The sequence below is a fragment of the Pongo abelii genome, chromosome 7, assembly GCF_028885655.2.
Source record: "Pongo abelii isolate AG06213 chromosome 7, NHGRI_mPonAbe1-v2.0_pri, whole genome shotgun sequence".
In the NCBI taxonomy this organism is placed as follows: Eukaryota; Metazoa; Chordata; class Mammalia; order Primates; family Hominidae; genus Pongo; species Pongo abelii.
Window position 1 is genome coordinate 66,016,051 of NC_071992.2, and position 15,673 is coordinate 66,031,723.

Genomic DNA, 15,673 nt, shown 5'->3' on the forward strand with positions numbered 1-15,673 from the left:
TGCCTGCTAACAATTCCAATTTTAGTTCCTTAGCTAGAAATGGGTTTTGAATCAGTTCTAATGTTTATATTCATGTTACAATTATGACCAAATTATACTACTACTTTTAAAGATTTTGGAACTGTTGTTTAAATTTCTGGTTTGCTATTTAGATATGTTAAAAATGCAAATTGTTTACATAGTTCAAATCCCTAATCTAAGGCCACAGGAAATATAATACCTCAAAAACAAAAAACTAAACCAACAAAACTTATGAGATTCATCCATTAATCCTTCTGCTCGTTTAACAAATACTAAGAATCAGGCATTGTTAGACACTTAAGGAGATAAGCCCTACTCCTCCAAAATGTTCACATTTTAATGTGGAGGTTGCACACATAAATAGTTGCAACGTACTGTAAGCATTTTAATCTCAATAGGTGCAAAGTCCTGCAATATTACTAAAGAAAAAATAGCTCTGCAGGGGTAACAATATTAGGTGCCATAGAAAGGAAGAAATGCATTGCAGGAGGACATAAAGAGAGCTGCTGTGAACACTCAGGTCTAAGTAGGAAGAGGCCTTTTTTTTTTTTTTATACTTTAAGTTTTCGGGTACATGTGCACAATGTGCAGGTTTGTTACATATGTATACATGTGCCATGTTGGTGTGCTGCACCCATTAACTCGTCTTTTAGCATTACGTGTCTCTCCTAATGCTATCCATCCCCCCCCACCCACCCCACAACAGGCCCCGGTGTGAAGATAAATAGTTAATTATGGTAAAATCTTTCATTTAAACAATTGCTCAGGAGCTAAAATTGTAAAGGAAAAATATAATTTAGAATGAATGTAAGCTTCTGTTTCTGGCTATGGTGTGATGGAAAGGAGACTGGTTTTCCCATTATAAACAATCACAAAAGAGGACAACATGTGTGAGCCCACAGCTTCCAAACACTGGACAACAAGCAGCCTAAGACTGAGGAGCCTGAGAAGAGGGAAACTCATGACAATGGCCTCAGTTTCCCTTTAGGAGAAATCTCCCCCACACTGCACAGGGCACTAGAATCCCAGCACAGCAAGGTGCAGCTGCACTCAAGAGGCTGCCATCCCAGTTCTGGAAAGCTGAAGCAGCTGGGAACAGGTGGCAGGACCTGCAGTGGGGAGCGGGCAGACATTTACCTTGGGGCCCCTCACAGTCCTGGGGATGGCTGGCTGACACCTGAGCAAGAGGAACTGCATGAGGTATACACAGGGCTACTGCTGCAGGAGGTTGAATCAGAACACGGTGATGGCTGTAACACCTCAGTAATACCCAAAGAGCAGCCAGACAGCAGCTTGCCAAGTCTTAACAGAATAACTTTTATCCTTATAAGGATAAACTCTACTCAACAGAGCTGAAAACCAAGCCCTGCCAAGATTAGCATGGCCAAAAGCATTTGGAAGTTCAGCCACCTCACATCAGCGGAGCTTAGGAAACATTCCTGGGGTTTCTACTTTTCCACCCAAATGAAGCATAAAGCAAAACCTATGCAAATGCAAGGCGGAATCACAGTAATTGATATGCATTTAGAAATTACAAGACAGAGAAGGAAGCAAAATTGGAATTCACACTTAGGAAAGTAATGAACCCCTGAATGATGGCTGTGATGTTTAATTTATCAGAAAAGGACATTAAAGCCACTATTATACATGTATTTAATAAATTAAAGAAGGTATGCTCTTATTGAATTAACATTTAAACAAATGTAAAAAGAAAATTAAGAATCATAAAAACGTAAATTCTAGAACTAGTACAATAATCAAAATGAAAATTTCACTTGATATATGTAAGAGGAGATTGAAGATGACAGTAGAAAGTCTTTGAACTAGCAAGAAAAATCAATAGAACATTTCTAACCAGAAGAACAGACAGGAGAAAAAAATTAAGCAAATATAATGTCTTCTACACTGCCAGTGGGAGTGAATAATATTACAACCGCTTTGGGTAACAATTTGGCAGTTTCTTATAAAGTTAAATACAGAGTTACTAAGTGACCTAGAAATTATACTGTTAGGTTTTTTATTCAAGAAAAATGGAATCATAGGCCCACAAAAAGACTTGCACGTAAGAGTTCATCCCTGAGTTATTCAGAAGAGATAAATACGGGAAACAACCCAAATGGCTGCTTCAAATGGAAGAGTAAACAAATATTTGTATATTCATACAAACAGTACCACTCACAATGAACAAAATATATGATCTACAGGTGTACTTCACAATATAGGTGAACTCCAAAAACATTCCAAGCAAAATAAGCTTAAAACAATACATACAGTATGATTCAATTTATGTGAAGTTCTAGAAGAGATAAAACGAATGTACAGTGAGAGGAATCCAATATGTGGTTGCTGGGAAGAGTCTGGGTGAGAAGACAGACTGCAAAGACCATGAGCTATGCTTCTGGGATGATGACAATGCTCTTTGTCTTCACTGGGGTAATGATTACAGAGGTATGAATGTTGTTCAAAGGCATCAAATTGTACACTTAAAATGTGTGCATTGTACCACATGCCACTTTTGATACATGATGTTAATTGAAAATTTAGTTTAGTTTAGTCAGATTTTGGTGATTTAAAGACAAAATGCATTAAATTGCATTCAGATGTATACTCCAGTGGTAAAATAGAATTTAGAAGTGAAATAAAGCATAAAGTTTTCTATAAAGTATTTGCTATGATTTTCTATGGTATATAATGAGGAACAACTGAATATCTTTATTTCTGTAAGTGTTAGATTTTGATAACATAATGGTAAAGATTTCTTCAGTTGAATTTTTATAATTGTAAAATAATCTATCATAGTACTAAACAATTTTCAAAGGCAGGTATAAAAAGTAGATTCTAAAAGTGAAGAAGTTATGTACAGGTTGTGAGTATCCCTTATCCAGCTTGGGATCAGCAATGTTTCAGATTTAGAATCTTTTCAGATTTGGGAATATTTGCACATACATAATGAGATATTATGGGAATGGAACCCAACTCTAAACACCAAATTCATTTATGTTTCACATACACCTTAAAAGATATATTGCAGCTGAAGGGGGCTGTGGAAGTCTTTTTTCCCTTGAGGATGCTTTTGTGCACCTGTTTTAACTGAAACTGGTCATATAAGTTCAGGATGGAATTTTCCACTTGTGGCATCATGACAGTACTAAAAAATTTTGGATTTTTGATTTTTGAGCATTTGAGGAATTTTGAATTTTTGGATTAGTGATGCTCAACCTGTATATATTTATTACTTCTAAAACACAATTACTAAGAATCACCACTGTCTACACAACTGATATTAAATTAATGTCATACTTTAAGGCGTTAAATTATTTTGCATTCTGTTTTTGCTAGACAACTAGAGCTGCATGCCTTCTAAGAAATGGACCTTTGAGGATAACTGACTGACAACCCTATTTTTAATATGGCCTTGTCAGTTTTTATTTGCTCAGGCATGTGTGTCTTCTGTGTTGCAGGTCTGTAGTGTTGACAGAATGAGTTTTGATTGGTTAAGTGTGTGCATTTTTAACTTTTTGAAATTGGGGTTAAGGTCATGTAAGAATCAAACGTGTCGTTCTCTGTTGTAACTTCTCCTTCCTTTTTATAAAAGATTATAGTACATCATAGTTCGTTGATGCCACTCAATAGTTGATGAAAAAATAAATTGGTTGGAATAAGTGTAAAAATCTAGTTTTCACCTAAGAAAATTTGTCTTGTCAAAGGTGTTCAAGCAAAGAATAATTTTCAAATCAAAGCCTCTTGGAAAATTAAAATGAGTCTCACCCAAGCATGTACCACTTCCCCTAATGAAATATCTAGAGAGCAGCTGCTTTGTGCTAGGCCCTGGGCTGAACTCCAGGGATTCAAAGATAAATTAGACAATTTATTTGCAACCAAGGAGTACATACTCTTGGAACCTGTCATTCAATTAATATGCTCTCTAGAAAAGCAGAAATACTGTGCAATGAAAATGACCAGGGGTAGCAAGGCTCTAAAACTGGCATTTAGAGTCAAACAACAGGACTTGGTCTAATTGTATAATACCCTTATAAAAGTATTGTTTAGAAAAAAAATGTGATACTCAAAACCCTTGTGCTAGCTTTACCATAAAAGATTATGTAAACCTGGGAGCCAGGAGAAAGCCATCATCAGTACACCATATGCATAAGTTAGCAGATAGGAGATCTGAGGGAGAAAGAAACAAAACACTGAACAGAAAGCAGCTGAGACTAGAGATGAAAACAAGACGCTGGTCCTTCAGAGGCCCAGCTACGTTTGAGCAGCTCAGTACCCTTCTGTGACATAAAGAACAAAGTCACTGCCTCCAAATGGGATAGGAGAAAAAGACTGGTCCTTAACTAAGAGTGCATGGTAGTCACACATCTGGGGGATGCTGTTTGGCCAAGAGAGCAGCCATTTGAAGGCATATGGGAGAGAAGCACCCTTTTCCTATGTCTGAGATGCCAGCAAGGAAGAGACACTACATCAGTGAAGGAATAGGGGGCACCCAGGAATCTGTGAGTCTTCTGAAAATACACACAGATTTGGGTCTATTTTTCTATCTTTTCTGTATCTTCCTGCAAAAGAAGGTTCATAGATTCTACTAGATTTGGGAAATGGTCTTACATGAAATGGTCAACAATCACTGTTTTACAGCAATTAAAGTTGCTCCTGGGCCTACTAAACACTCAGGAAAGGTGAAGGGGTGGTGTCGATGCAAAGTCTTTAAAGGCTGGCATGAATATGAAAGTTGATAAATATTTAGCAGAGGAATGACAGCTGAACATACAGAAGAAGGAAAAGCCACGCCCACGGGAAAGGGGCAACCTTTTCGGGCACAGGAAGACAAAGACAGAGAATGCAAGTTTTTGGGAAGGAATCATGTGGTTTGACCTCCTGAAACCCAAGAGTGGAAAGAGGAAAGAAATTAAGAATTTTTTGTTAATTTGTCTATTTTTAATATCGAGTAAGGCTATCATAAAATAGGTACATATACGGAATATAAGTTACTTAATTGGTGAAATATGAGCTATTCTTTTAAGGAGCAGAGGCAGAGCTGGGCACAATGGCTCACATCCGTAATCCCGGTACTTTGGGAGGCTGAAGCAGGCAGATCACATGTGGTCAGGAGTCCGAGACCAGCCTGGCTAACATGGTGAGACCTGGTCTCTACCAAATATACAAAATTAGCCAGGCGTGGTGGCATGCACCTGTAATCCCAGCTACTCGGGAGGCTGACGAAGGAGAATCACTTGAATCTTGGAGGTGGAGGTTGCAGCAAGCCGAGATCGCACCACTGCACTCCAGCCTGGGTGACAGAGCAAGACTCCGTCTCAAAATAAATAAATAAATAAAGTCGAGGCAGTTACACATCCCTGTGATTATGAGTGAAAAATAAACTTATACTTACTCAAAACCAAAAGTAACCGTATCCACAAAAAATTACACACAGTATTATATTTTCAGAAGAGGATTCAAAAATAGCTTTAAAAATGGCCTCTCTGGGAATTTATGTTCACCATTCAGTGAATAACTGATCTTCACCTTCCGCTCATTACATGTTTTAGAAACAATAAAAAGAAATAGAGTGGCCAGGTGCGGTGTAATCACACCTGTAATCCCAGCACTTTGGGAGGCCGAGGCGGGTGGATCACGAGGTCAGGAGATCGAGACCATTCTGGCTAACATGGTGAACCCCCGTCTCTACTAAAAATACAAAAAAAAAATTAGCCGGGTGAGGTGGCGGGCGCCTGTAGTCCCAGCTACTCGGGAGGCTGAGGCAGGAGAATGGCGTGAACCTGGGAGACGGAGCTTGCGGTAAGCTGAGATCGTGCCACTGCACTCCAGCCTGGGCAACAGAGCCAGACTCCATCGCCAAATAAGGAAAAAAAAAAAGAAACAGTGTGATTCTTGAGAGCAAGAATAATCTTATAAAAAGAAAATAATTCATTTTCATATAATCCTGGAATAAAATAAGCTCTTTAAAAAATAAAAACACTTTCGACCAAGAAAAAAAAAGAAAAAAAGGTTTCCTGAGCTCTTGGTACTGAAGGAGGCAGGATATTTGTACATGTCACAAATCCTTCTGGCAAATGCTGTGGTCTGTGGATCTGACAGCAGTGAACTCAGACGAGTAGATGCCAAGGAACCCCACCCAGCCTCCACCCACCTCTCCCTGAACTCCTCTGCTGTCCTCTCCTCTAGGGGGCAGTGTTCCATGTACAGTTCCACTTAGGAAAAAGTGTCAGTTTGCCTGGTGCATCTTAATGTTTTGGGGGTGAGATGAGTCTGATGCTAATTTTAGGATTGGACTCCTTGGTGCAGCAAGACCCATGGCTTTTCACGTCTCACACATATCACACGGGCCCTGGTGCCAGTCTTTACCCTACTTCTCATGTATCTCAAATGTCTTTCTTGGCACTCACAGCCAAGTCTTTCACAGACAGCTGCCATCTGCTTTAGGATTGGGTTTCCGCACTGCTATGATCTAAACATGTCTCCCCAAAATTCAAATGTGGAAGCTTCATCTCCGATGTGATGGTATTAATAAGTGGGACCTTAGGTGGTGATTAGGTCATGATGTGTCCGGAATTGGTGAGGTCTTGGTCTCACTGACTTCAAGAATGAAGCTGCAGACCCTCAGGTGAGTGTTACAGTTCTTAAAGGTGGTGTATCCGGAGTTTGTTTCTTCTGATGTTCAGACATGTTCAGAGTTTCTTCCTTCTGGTGGGTTCGTGGTCTCTCTGGCTTCAGGAGTGAAGCTGCAGACCTTCACCGTGAGTGTTACAGCTCTTAAGATGGCGCGTCTGGAGTTATTAGTTCCTCCTGCCCAGACTTGTTCATTCCTCCCGCTGGGTTCATGGTCTCACTGGCCTCAGGAGTGAAGCTACATACCTTTTGGGTGAGTGTTTCAGCTCATAAAAGCAGTGTGGACCCAAAGAATAAGCAGCAGGAAAATTTATTGCAAAGAGTGAAATAACAAAGCTTCCACACGGTGGAAAAGGACCAGAGTGGGTTGCCACTCTTGGCTCAGGCAGCCTGCTTTTATTCCCTTATCTGGCCCCACGCACATCCTGCTGATTGGTCCATTTTACAGAGAGCTGATTGGTCTGTTTTACAGAGAGCTGATTGGTCTGGTTTGACAGGGTGCTGATTGGTGTGTTTACAATCCCTGAGCTAGACACAGAGTCCTGATTGGTGCATTTACAATCCTGTAGCTAGACATAAAAGTTCTCCAAGTCCCCACCAGATTAGCCACATAGAAAGTGCTGATTGGTGCATTTACAAACCTTGAGCTAGACAGAGTGCTGATTGGTGTGTTTACAGTCCTTTAGCTAGACATAACGGCTCTCCAATTCCCCACCAGATTAGCCAGATACAGAGTGCTAATTGGTGCATTCACAAACCTTGAGCTAGACACAGGGTGCTGATTGGTGCATTTACAAACTTTGAGCTAGACACAGAGTGCGGATTGGTGTATCTACAATCCCTTAGCTAGACATAAAGGTACTCCAAGTCCCCACTAGACTCAGGAGCCCAGCTGGCTTCACCTAGTGGATCCTGCACCAGGGCCGCAGGCAGAGCTGCCCACCAGTCCCACGCAGTGCGCCGGCACTCCGCAGCCCTTCGGCAGTCGATGGGACCGGGTGCCACGGAGCAGGGGGCGGTGATGGTCAGGGAGGCTTGGGCTGTGCAGGAGCCCATGGCAAGAGTGGGAGGAGGCGCCGGCGTGGTGGGCTGCAGGTCCCAGCCCTGCCCCGAGGGGAGGCAGCTGAGGCCCTGGGAGAATTGGAGGGCAGCACGGGGACCCAGCGCACCCTCCACAGCTGCTGGCCCGGGTGCTAAGCCCCTCACTGCCTGGGGCCGGCAGCGCCGGCCAGCCACTGGGAGTGTGGGGCCCACTGAGCCCACACCCACCCAGAACTGGCGCTGACCCGCCTGCGCCTCTCTCTCCACACTTACTGGCAAGTAGAGGGTGCCGGCTCCGGCCTGGACCAACCCAGAAAGGGGCTCCCACAGTGCAGCCGCAGGCTGAAGGGCTCCTCAAGCACGGCCTGAGTGGGCACCGAGGCCCAGGAGGTGCCCAGAGCGAGCGATGGCTGCGAGGGCTGCCAGCATGCCTTCCCCTCTCAATGAGGGTGAAGCCCTCATGAAAGTTATTAATGAATTATAAAAGAGGCTTTACACAACATTTGCTCCTTTTGTCTTCCCTCCACTCGGCCATATGAGGATACGGGGCTCAAGACACATCTTAGAGGCAGAGACAAGGGCCCCCACCCAGTGGACTGAAGTGATTTAAAAACAAAGTCCTAAAACCACACTTGTAAATTAATACAAAAAGGAAAAGAAGTAATAAGGTAAAGAAATACTATGTAAATTAAACTACTTTAAAGCTATATCATCTTCAGCAGCTCCTGAGAAATTGCAATCTACATATTTGAGGACTGACACTGTAAAAACCATTCCAATTTATGTTGCACTCATAGTTGAATGAGTATATGTTTCATATTTTACAAATTTGCCGTTAATGAAAGGGGAAAGTCAGGCATCTGTGACAGCCTAAGCAAAAAGCATCTGGCTTCTACTTGACTTCTGGCAATCCACCCATGCCAGTCAGCAATGCTCTCCTCCTCTGGCTGATGCCAAGCACCAGGCTGCGTAGAGTTCCACTAGTTCAAACATTCTCCCAGGCAAGGATAATGACTCAATGTTTAGGCCGCATAGACTCTTGGGGCCAATATCCCATAGGCATGAAAGGAACACATAGAAAGGCCACTGAGTGAATGCTCAATGCAGTCTCCCCAGCTGCTGTCCATCTGAAAGGCCACTTATACTTCCCATCGGCCACTGTAAGGACGGACAGTGGCCGGCAGTGGAGGCTAATACAGCTAACACTAGAACCACATGATTGAGGAGGAATTTGGGACAGGAAATTTGTAAGAAGAAACATTCCGGGTACTCTAATTTGTGGTGAATTTACAAGTTAGCTGCCAATTGAGAAGTGGGACTCAAATTGCACAAGACGTCATACCCCTAACTTTTTCCAATCCAGATAATCTATCCACAGGAAACATTTAAAATTCTGATAGGACTGCATACATGGCCACAAGCCTATCTGTGCCATCTTTGAGGTCTCCTGGATGACTCTAGCAGCTGTTGGATTCTTGGCTGCTATACTAGTCTCCCTTCTTGCAATACACCTTCCAGATGCCTGCCAGTTACCATGTCAGGGAAGAGTCTCTCTTCAGGTCACTCCTTGCTTTAGAGTTAAATATGGAGTGAAGATCAGATTCCCTTGCATGGCACACAGCCTCTTTAAAAGGAGTCCCCTATTACCTCTTTGTTCTGTCCTCCTGACACTCAACCCCATGCCTTCCTGCTTCCAGTCCCTCGCCCCAGATGCCACCTGGTGTTCCCCATCATCTAGCCTCTTACACTTAAACTTCTAAGACCAGATCAAGTGACATCTCTTATCAGTGGCTTGCTGTGAGCCTTCCATTTCTCAGCTCTGTGTACTCACAGCATTTAATCGCGACTTCTACCAAGCCCTTTCCACACTGGTCACAGCAGCTCCCTGGCTCCCCCGCACGCTGTCAGGCTTTCCCCGTGTGGATGCTGTTCCAGTCATCTCGGCTCCCACGCCCACCACAGGGCTGGATCTGAGCAGATGTGCAATATCGTAATGCCCTGACAACTGAAATGATCATGTTATAATAAAACATCTACTGCTAACATTTATTGATTGCCTATGATGCAGGAGGAATGGGGCCAAGTATCTGATGCATTTTATGTAATTTAATCTTTAAACAATTCTGAGAAGAAGGTGCTACTTTCTCATTTTATAGGTATCCTGAGATTGAAAACTTTTTACTTTTCACAGGCTCTCGGTGGGTGGTAGAACAGAGATTTAAACCAGGTCTTCGCGAATCCAAATCAATGTCCTTTCCAAAAGAAATGTGCAAATTCAATCTGCAGGGTACTCTGATTTCTTTTAAATACATTACACATTTTCAAAGTTTGATATTCCACATGTGACAAATTCTATTGACACAGAAGTATTTATAGCCTTAGTTTTGCAAAGAAAGGCCTAATCTTGACAATTGGCTATGGAACTTATAATTTTAAATTTCTTTGAAATATTTCACACAAATATACCTTAAAATATTAATAAATATTAGTGTCCTATATTTAACCTACTACAGACAAAACTTCTTTGTGAAACTGTTTTTAAAAAAATATTTTTAAAGGAGGAATGTTGGTGACCATGAGGAACAGTTGAATCTCATTCCTGGAAATGTATACTTGTAATTTTAATGAAACTTCAAATCCCGTATATAGAAAAAGTAACAGTAATACTTTACTGAAAGACATTAAGGATGAAGTGAAAAAGCTCCAACTTAAATTCCGACCATGAATTTAGAACTATCACAAAAAATAATTTGTTTTTATTATCACTACTTTTCTCTCCCTAAGAAGGCCTATGTGATGGGCCAGTTTATTTTATGAATTTATATCGAATGCATGGCCTCATATCAACAAAAGGGCCTTGCTTGGATTACCACGGAACACGAATGGGCTAGATATGCTTACCTCACCTCTCCTAACTGAAATGCAAGTTAATAGGAGGCAGCAATATTTGCATTTCCAAGGAGGTGGATAGAAAAAGGAGCAGAAAGGGGGATTTCAGTTTCTGCTGAATCCTTCCTTTAATATTAAACCTCTCCAACAATAACAAGTACTAAAAGCTCTGCAACACCCCCAGGGAACCAAATTCCAGCCACACAAAATGACCTTTAACACTTTTACCTCTCCTAAGAAATGTTTAAATCCAGGCAACATTTGCATACTTACTTTCTCAGTTTTTGTCTAATCTCTGAATCTTTAATTTCATTTTGAAGATCCTCAAAGTTCTTAACTGAAGTCAAATTACAGAAAACTCTGAAGTCAACATATGGTGGGATCCCGTGGTCTCTACCCCTTTGAATGATGGTGGCAGCCGAATCCAGGGCCGCAGAATAAGCCGCGGAGAAGAGCCTCTGGGTCAGCTCAGGACTGAGAAGGTAGGAGGGTGTCTGCCATTTAGCAGCCACGCCAAACAGCCCCCGGAGAACCGGGTCTATCCCACCTTCCTTGATTATTCTGGACGGTGAAAAGAGCGCTTTATGGAACGGAAGGTGGCCTTCGGAAATTTCACCTAAGGTGGCATTCAGTCGGTAAAGAATAGGATTGATTAATGTGTGGCCAAATCTAAAGGCTGCAGTAGCAAAAGAGTTAATGATGCCCGCATTCACGTTGGGGTTGTAGCCTCGGTAACCCCTCAGCATCCTAGTGCCAGGGTCCCCCAGGACCTTAGGCAGCCAGTGGCTGTAGGTGATGTGCTGCAGCTCCGCGCCCACGATCTTCCTGGCTTCCTGGTAAACCATGTTTCCCTCCCAGTGGGGGTTCAGGGCGGACAGCTCCGTGGCCACCCTGTTGTGTTCCCGGAACCACAGGGTGTGCATGGCGGTCAGAGCCAGATGCTCGTTGGCCCGGTGGTCCCCGGCCAGGAAACAGGGGCTGTCCTGCTCCTGTCGCGCGCACTCGGTGGGTGGGCCTGTAGAAAAGGGCAATAAGGGCTTTCCGGAGGGAGGCCAAGGAAAGCCTGTCCTCAGGAGTCCCCGAGGCACCGAAGGGTCTCTGAGAGCCTGGGATTCCCGCTCCGAGCTCCCGTAAACGTTGGAGCCATCGATGTAGGCTGTTTGCTGGTTGATCTGCTCTCGTGCATAGACTGAATCCACCGTCGCAGAGGGACGGCCGCTGGCACACGCGGGGCTGGAGCGCGCGAAGAGCATGCAGGGCGCGTGGGTGCCCCGGGGGTCGGCGTGCCGGGTGTTCATGGGGAAGCACGGAGGGTCATTGGTGCAGACGGAGCTGCACGGCCGCCCATCTGAGAAGCGGGCTGTGCTCAGCGCGGGCACTGTGTGGTCCAAGTCGTGCTGTAGAAACCAGCCCCAGTGCATGAGCATGCGTGTGTAGCTGTGGTCGGGAGTGATAGCCGCCGCGCGCGCCCACACTGTGGCGACCAGCCGGGGCGGCGGGAGGGGCTGGCGGGAGCCCACAGGAAGGCAAAGCCCGCGGGGCGCGCGGATGCCGTCCTGGTAGGCTGGCTGCAGCAGGCGCGCGAAGGCGGTCAGCGCCGCACCCCACGTGGGCTGCTGCAGGTTGTTGCACGTGCCGTCGTGGGCGCGGTACTTCGCATGAAAACACGGGTCGGAGCAGTTGGGCAGAGGCCTGCGAGCTGTGCATCCAGATAAATTGGCGATGAGGCTGAGGGAGCGCGGGGACACCAAGTCATTGTACCGGAATTCTGAAAGGCAAGCGGCGAAAGCCGTGAGGAGGGAGGGCCTGGGAGGGCGCGGGCAACTTGGAACTCCAGGTGCTGCGGGAACCACCTCCCACCCCGCCCGCCCTGGGTGAACAGAGGCCTTTCTTACTTCCAAAAACATGTCGTTAGGTCATAACAAAAGGGGGGATCATTCTATAACGCTAAAAGATGTTTCCAGAAGATCCTGGGATTACTTTTGAGCGTTCATCCTGTAAACAATGGCTAGCTGCTAGAAGGAGCAAAATGGAAGGAGAGCAAAATGCCAGCCAGACACTAAAAGATGTTTCCAGAAGACCCGGGATTACTTTTGTGCTGTTCATCCTGTAAACAATGGCTAGCTGCTAGAAGAAGCAAAATGGAAAGAGAACAGGTGCCAGCCAGCTCCTAACTTCTACTCTGTGCCTTTACAAGAACGATGTTGGCAAGGATTTGTTCCTCCACATCCCAGAATTGTTTTGTTGATTTTTGTTTGTTTCATTTCAGATTTTTTTCTCTCAAGTTTTGTGCTTCTAGAGAACAAGGTCAAAGAAATATCAATATGGATCATGTGAATATTAACCCACATGATACTTGACAAGGAGGAATTAAGCAGCAACTTTCTGAACTACTATAAGCTGTCATTCCCTGGCAAATTGGCAAAATAATAAGGGACATGCTTGGAGCTCTACCTTTTAACAGGGCTTAAAATTCCAGCATTCTCCCAGCGCTACAAAGACTGTTCACTAAGTCATACTAAGAGTTACCATCCTTATTTAATCTTAAGAAACTGGCAAGCAAGAATGGGACCATTTGCACTTTATCCGTGTTAGCCAGTCCCTGGCTGGATCCTGAGATATCTTAATCTTGGGTATCTGGATATTTTGGCTAAGGAAACTTTGAAAACCCATCATACTGGGTGACAAGGGACAGTTAAATGCCCATTAGAGAAATTGTACAGAGCTCTAAGGGCTGAGGCAAGCTCACAGATAGGCCTTCTCCACCACGTCTCGGTTGATTTCCTGAAGGAGAATAAAGAAAGAGTAAGTCGATAGAAATTGATGCTGTACTCACAGCACAAATAGTATATAGCAAAGAATCACATTCATTTATTTCATTTGAAAGAGAACAACTTAGAAAATCTGAAAGCTTTCTATATCATCTCATTGACATTTACTAAGTAGATGTCTGGTTTTAAAAAGAAATACACAAGAACTTGGATATACCAAAAAACAAAACAACAAAAACAACAACAACAAAACAAGAATCAAAAGAACTGGGGAGGGATTATAAATATTATAAGTGGTAGAAGAAATTTCAAGTAAATTCACTGAATGATTCAGGTGACTGCAAGGATAAGTAGAAGAATATCCCCCTGGTAATAAAGCATTTCTCTATAAGACGCAATAATATCTTTTACATTTGACACACAAGTTCACTTAATGTAGGTTCCCTAGATTTGTTCTCTATACATACAACTGTTAAAAGTTGAGACAAGTTTGAATATATATTTATCATCCTTAGTTTGGAATTACAGTTCCTATGAGAAACATCTGCATTTATTTGGTAAAAGTAGTGAGTAAATTAATTTCTAAATCCCATGATATTCTGGAGATTAAAAGTTCAGTGTCCATTGCTAAGGTAGTGGTCAGTTTTGCTGTGGGCAGTAGGCTGAGAACAGAATGGCTTTGTGGCTGACCTTTCCCTTCCAAGTCCACATTGAGCCCCTGCTTCACACGTTCCCGTATCAGCTGCAGCGTGTGCTCAAAAATCTCCCCTGCTCTTGCCATTTCCACAATCAGTGGGTCACGTGGGTAATGAAACTGAGCCAGCAGATCACTGGAGGTGTGAAGTTTTCTGCAAATGACAAAACACATGATTCTTTACAAGGCAAAACAGCAGAATCCATGAAGCTTGCAAATACTGTGCATTTAAAAAGGCATTTCCCAAACGTTCGAGAAGAATGAAAGCTCCACCACAATAGAGGCTCTACAGAGGAGCTGTGGGTTCTTTTCCTATTTTGCTAACAACTTATTCCAAATGTTAGTCCCAGTGCTGAACTCAAAAATATATATTTTTAATGAATGGATGATTTAAACAATAGTTTTATGCAGTAAACAACATCTATGGTGGGGTTCTAAACTGGAGGGGTCGGTTGATGAATGGATTCTAGGAGGCTCAGTCAACCTTCTGAAGTACTATGCAATTCTCTCGGTCTGCAGGACTTGGCATTTTGTGTCTTCTCTTTCCCTGAGTGTAATCTCCTAGAAATTCCTCCTTGCCTTTAGAATCCTCCTCACTCTACCTGTAGAGTTTCACTGAGAGCTCTGACAAGCTATCACTCCATCTTCTCTAGTACTCCTGTATCCTTAAATATGTCTCTTATATACTCATCAAAATGTACTTGAATTGCTGACATATTGTCTCCTCCGCTAAAGAAAGAACTAGGTTACTGATGAGATGCTGACCTATTATTTATCTTGTATCCCAAATACCAAGCCCACTGACCAGCACATAATAGCAGTTTATGCACAGTTTATGCACATTTGTAGAACTGAACCAAATATGTTAAAAAGAAATTTAAAAGCACTGAGAATGTGAAGCAAACTGTTTTAGAGACTTTGATCAACTGAGGCACATCTCATCCTCTATGTCTTGAATCTTAATAACTTGAGGTCACAGAATAATAATAATGATGCTAATAGCTCACTTTGGTTAAGCACTTTCTATTCTCCAGGCACTGTTGAAGCACTTTTTACATATTATCTTATTTTTTCTTCCTAACAAGCACATCCAAGAAGTAGATCCTACTGTTATCCCAACTTTACAGGCAAGGAGCCTGAGGTACAAAGATGTTAAGTCACTTGCCCAAGGTCACCCAGACAGAAAGTAATGAAGTGAGGAATCAAGAAGAGAATATAAATCGGCTGCGTGGTTCTAGAACACACATGCATGACCACAAAGCCATTCTATTTATGGATGTGCAGGAAGCCAGAAGAGACTCAGTTTGGGATTTTATGATGTCCCTTTTTGACCACTAACTGAAAATACTGAATATATACTTTATTCGATTTATGATGAAACCAACAATCATTTTTTTGTTAACGCATCCTGATGTTACAAACACAGAGAAGTTAATGGGATTGGAAGGTTTCACTAGTCCATGAACATTCCAATTCAAATTAAAATAATGTAAAATGCCAAATAGCCTAAACATAATGTTTGTCGTAGGCTCCCAGTTTATACCAAGGTGTGTTCAACTTGATAATCATTCTCAATTCACACATTGCAGGAGCACTGCATCTGACACTGTTTGGTGGATGCTGA

The 15,673-nt window shown here is 43.0% G+C and overlaps 1 protein-coding gene across 7 annotated transcripts in view; it reads right to left on the reverse strand.

Annotated features, from left to right (window-relative positions):
- The window catches only part of PXDNL (peroxidasin like), a 522,985-nt gene that overhangs the window by 76,251 nt on the left and 431,061 nt on the right, over positions 1 to 15,673 (reverse strand). For all 7 annotated transcript variants that reach the window (XM_054561591.2, XM_054561594.2, XM_054561592.2 and 4 more), the window contains 2 exons: positions 14,046 to 14,203; positions 10,858 to 12,352 (listed from right to left, as the gene is read on the reverse strand). In XM_054561591.2, the coding sequence (XP_054417566.2) occupies positions 10,858 to 12,352; positions 14,046 to 14,203 (1,653 nt within the window). The remainder of the gene's footprint in view (positions 1 to 10,857; positions 12,353 to 14,045; positions 14,204 to 15,673) is intronic.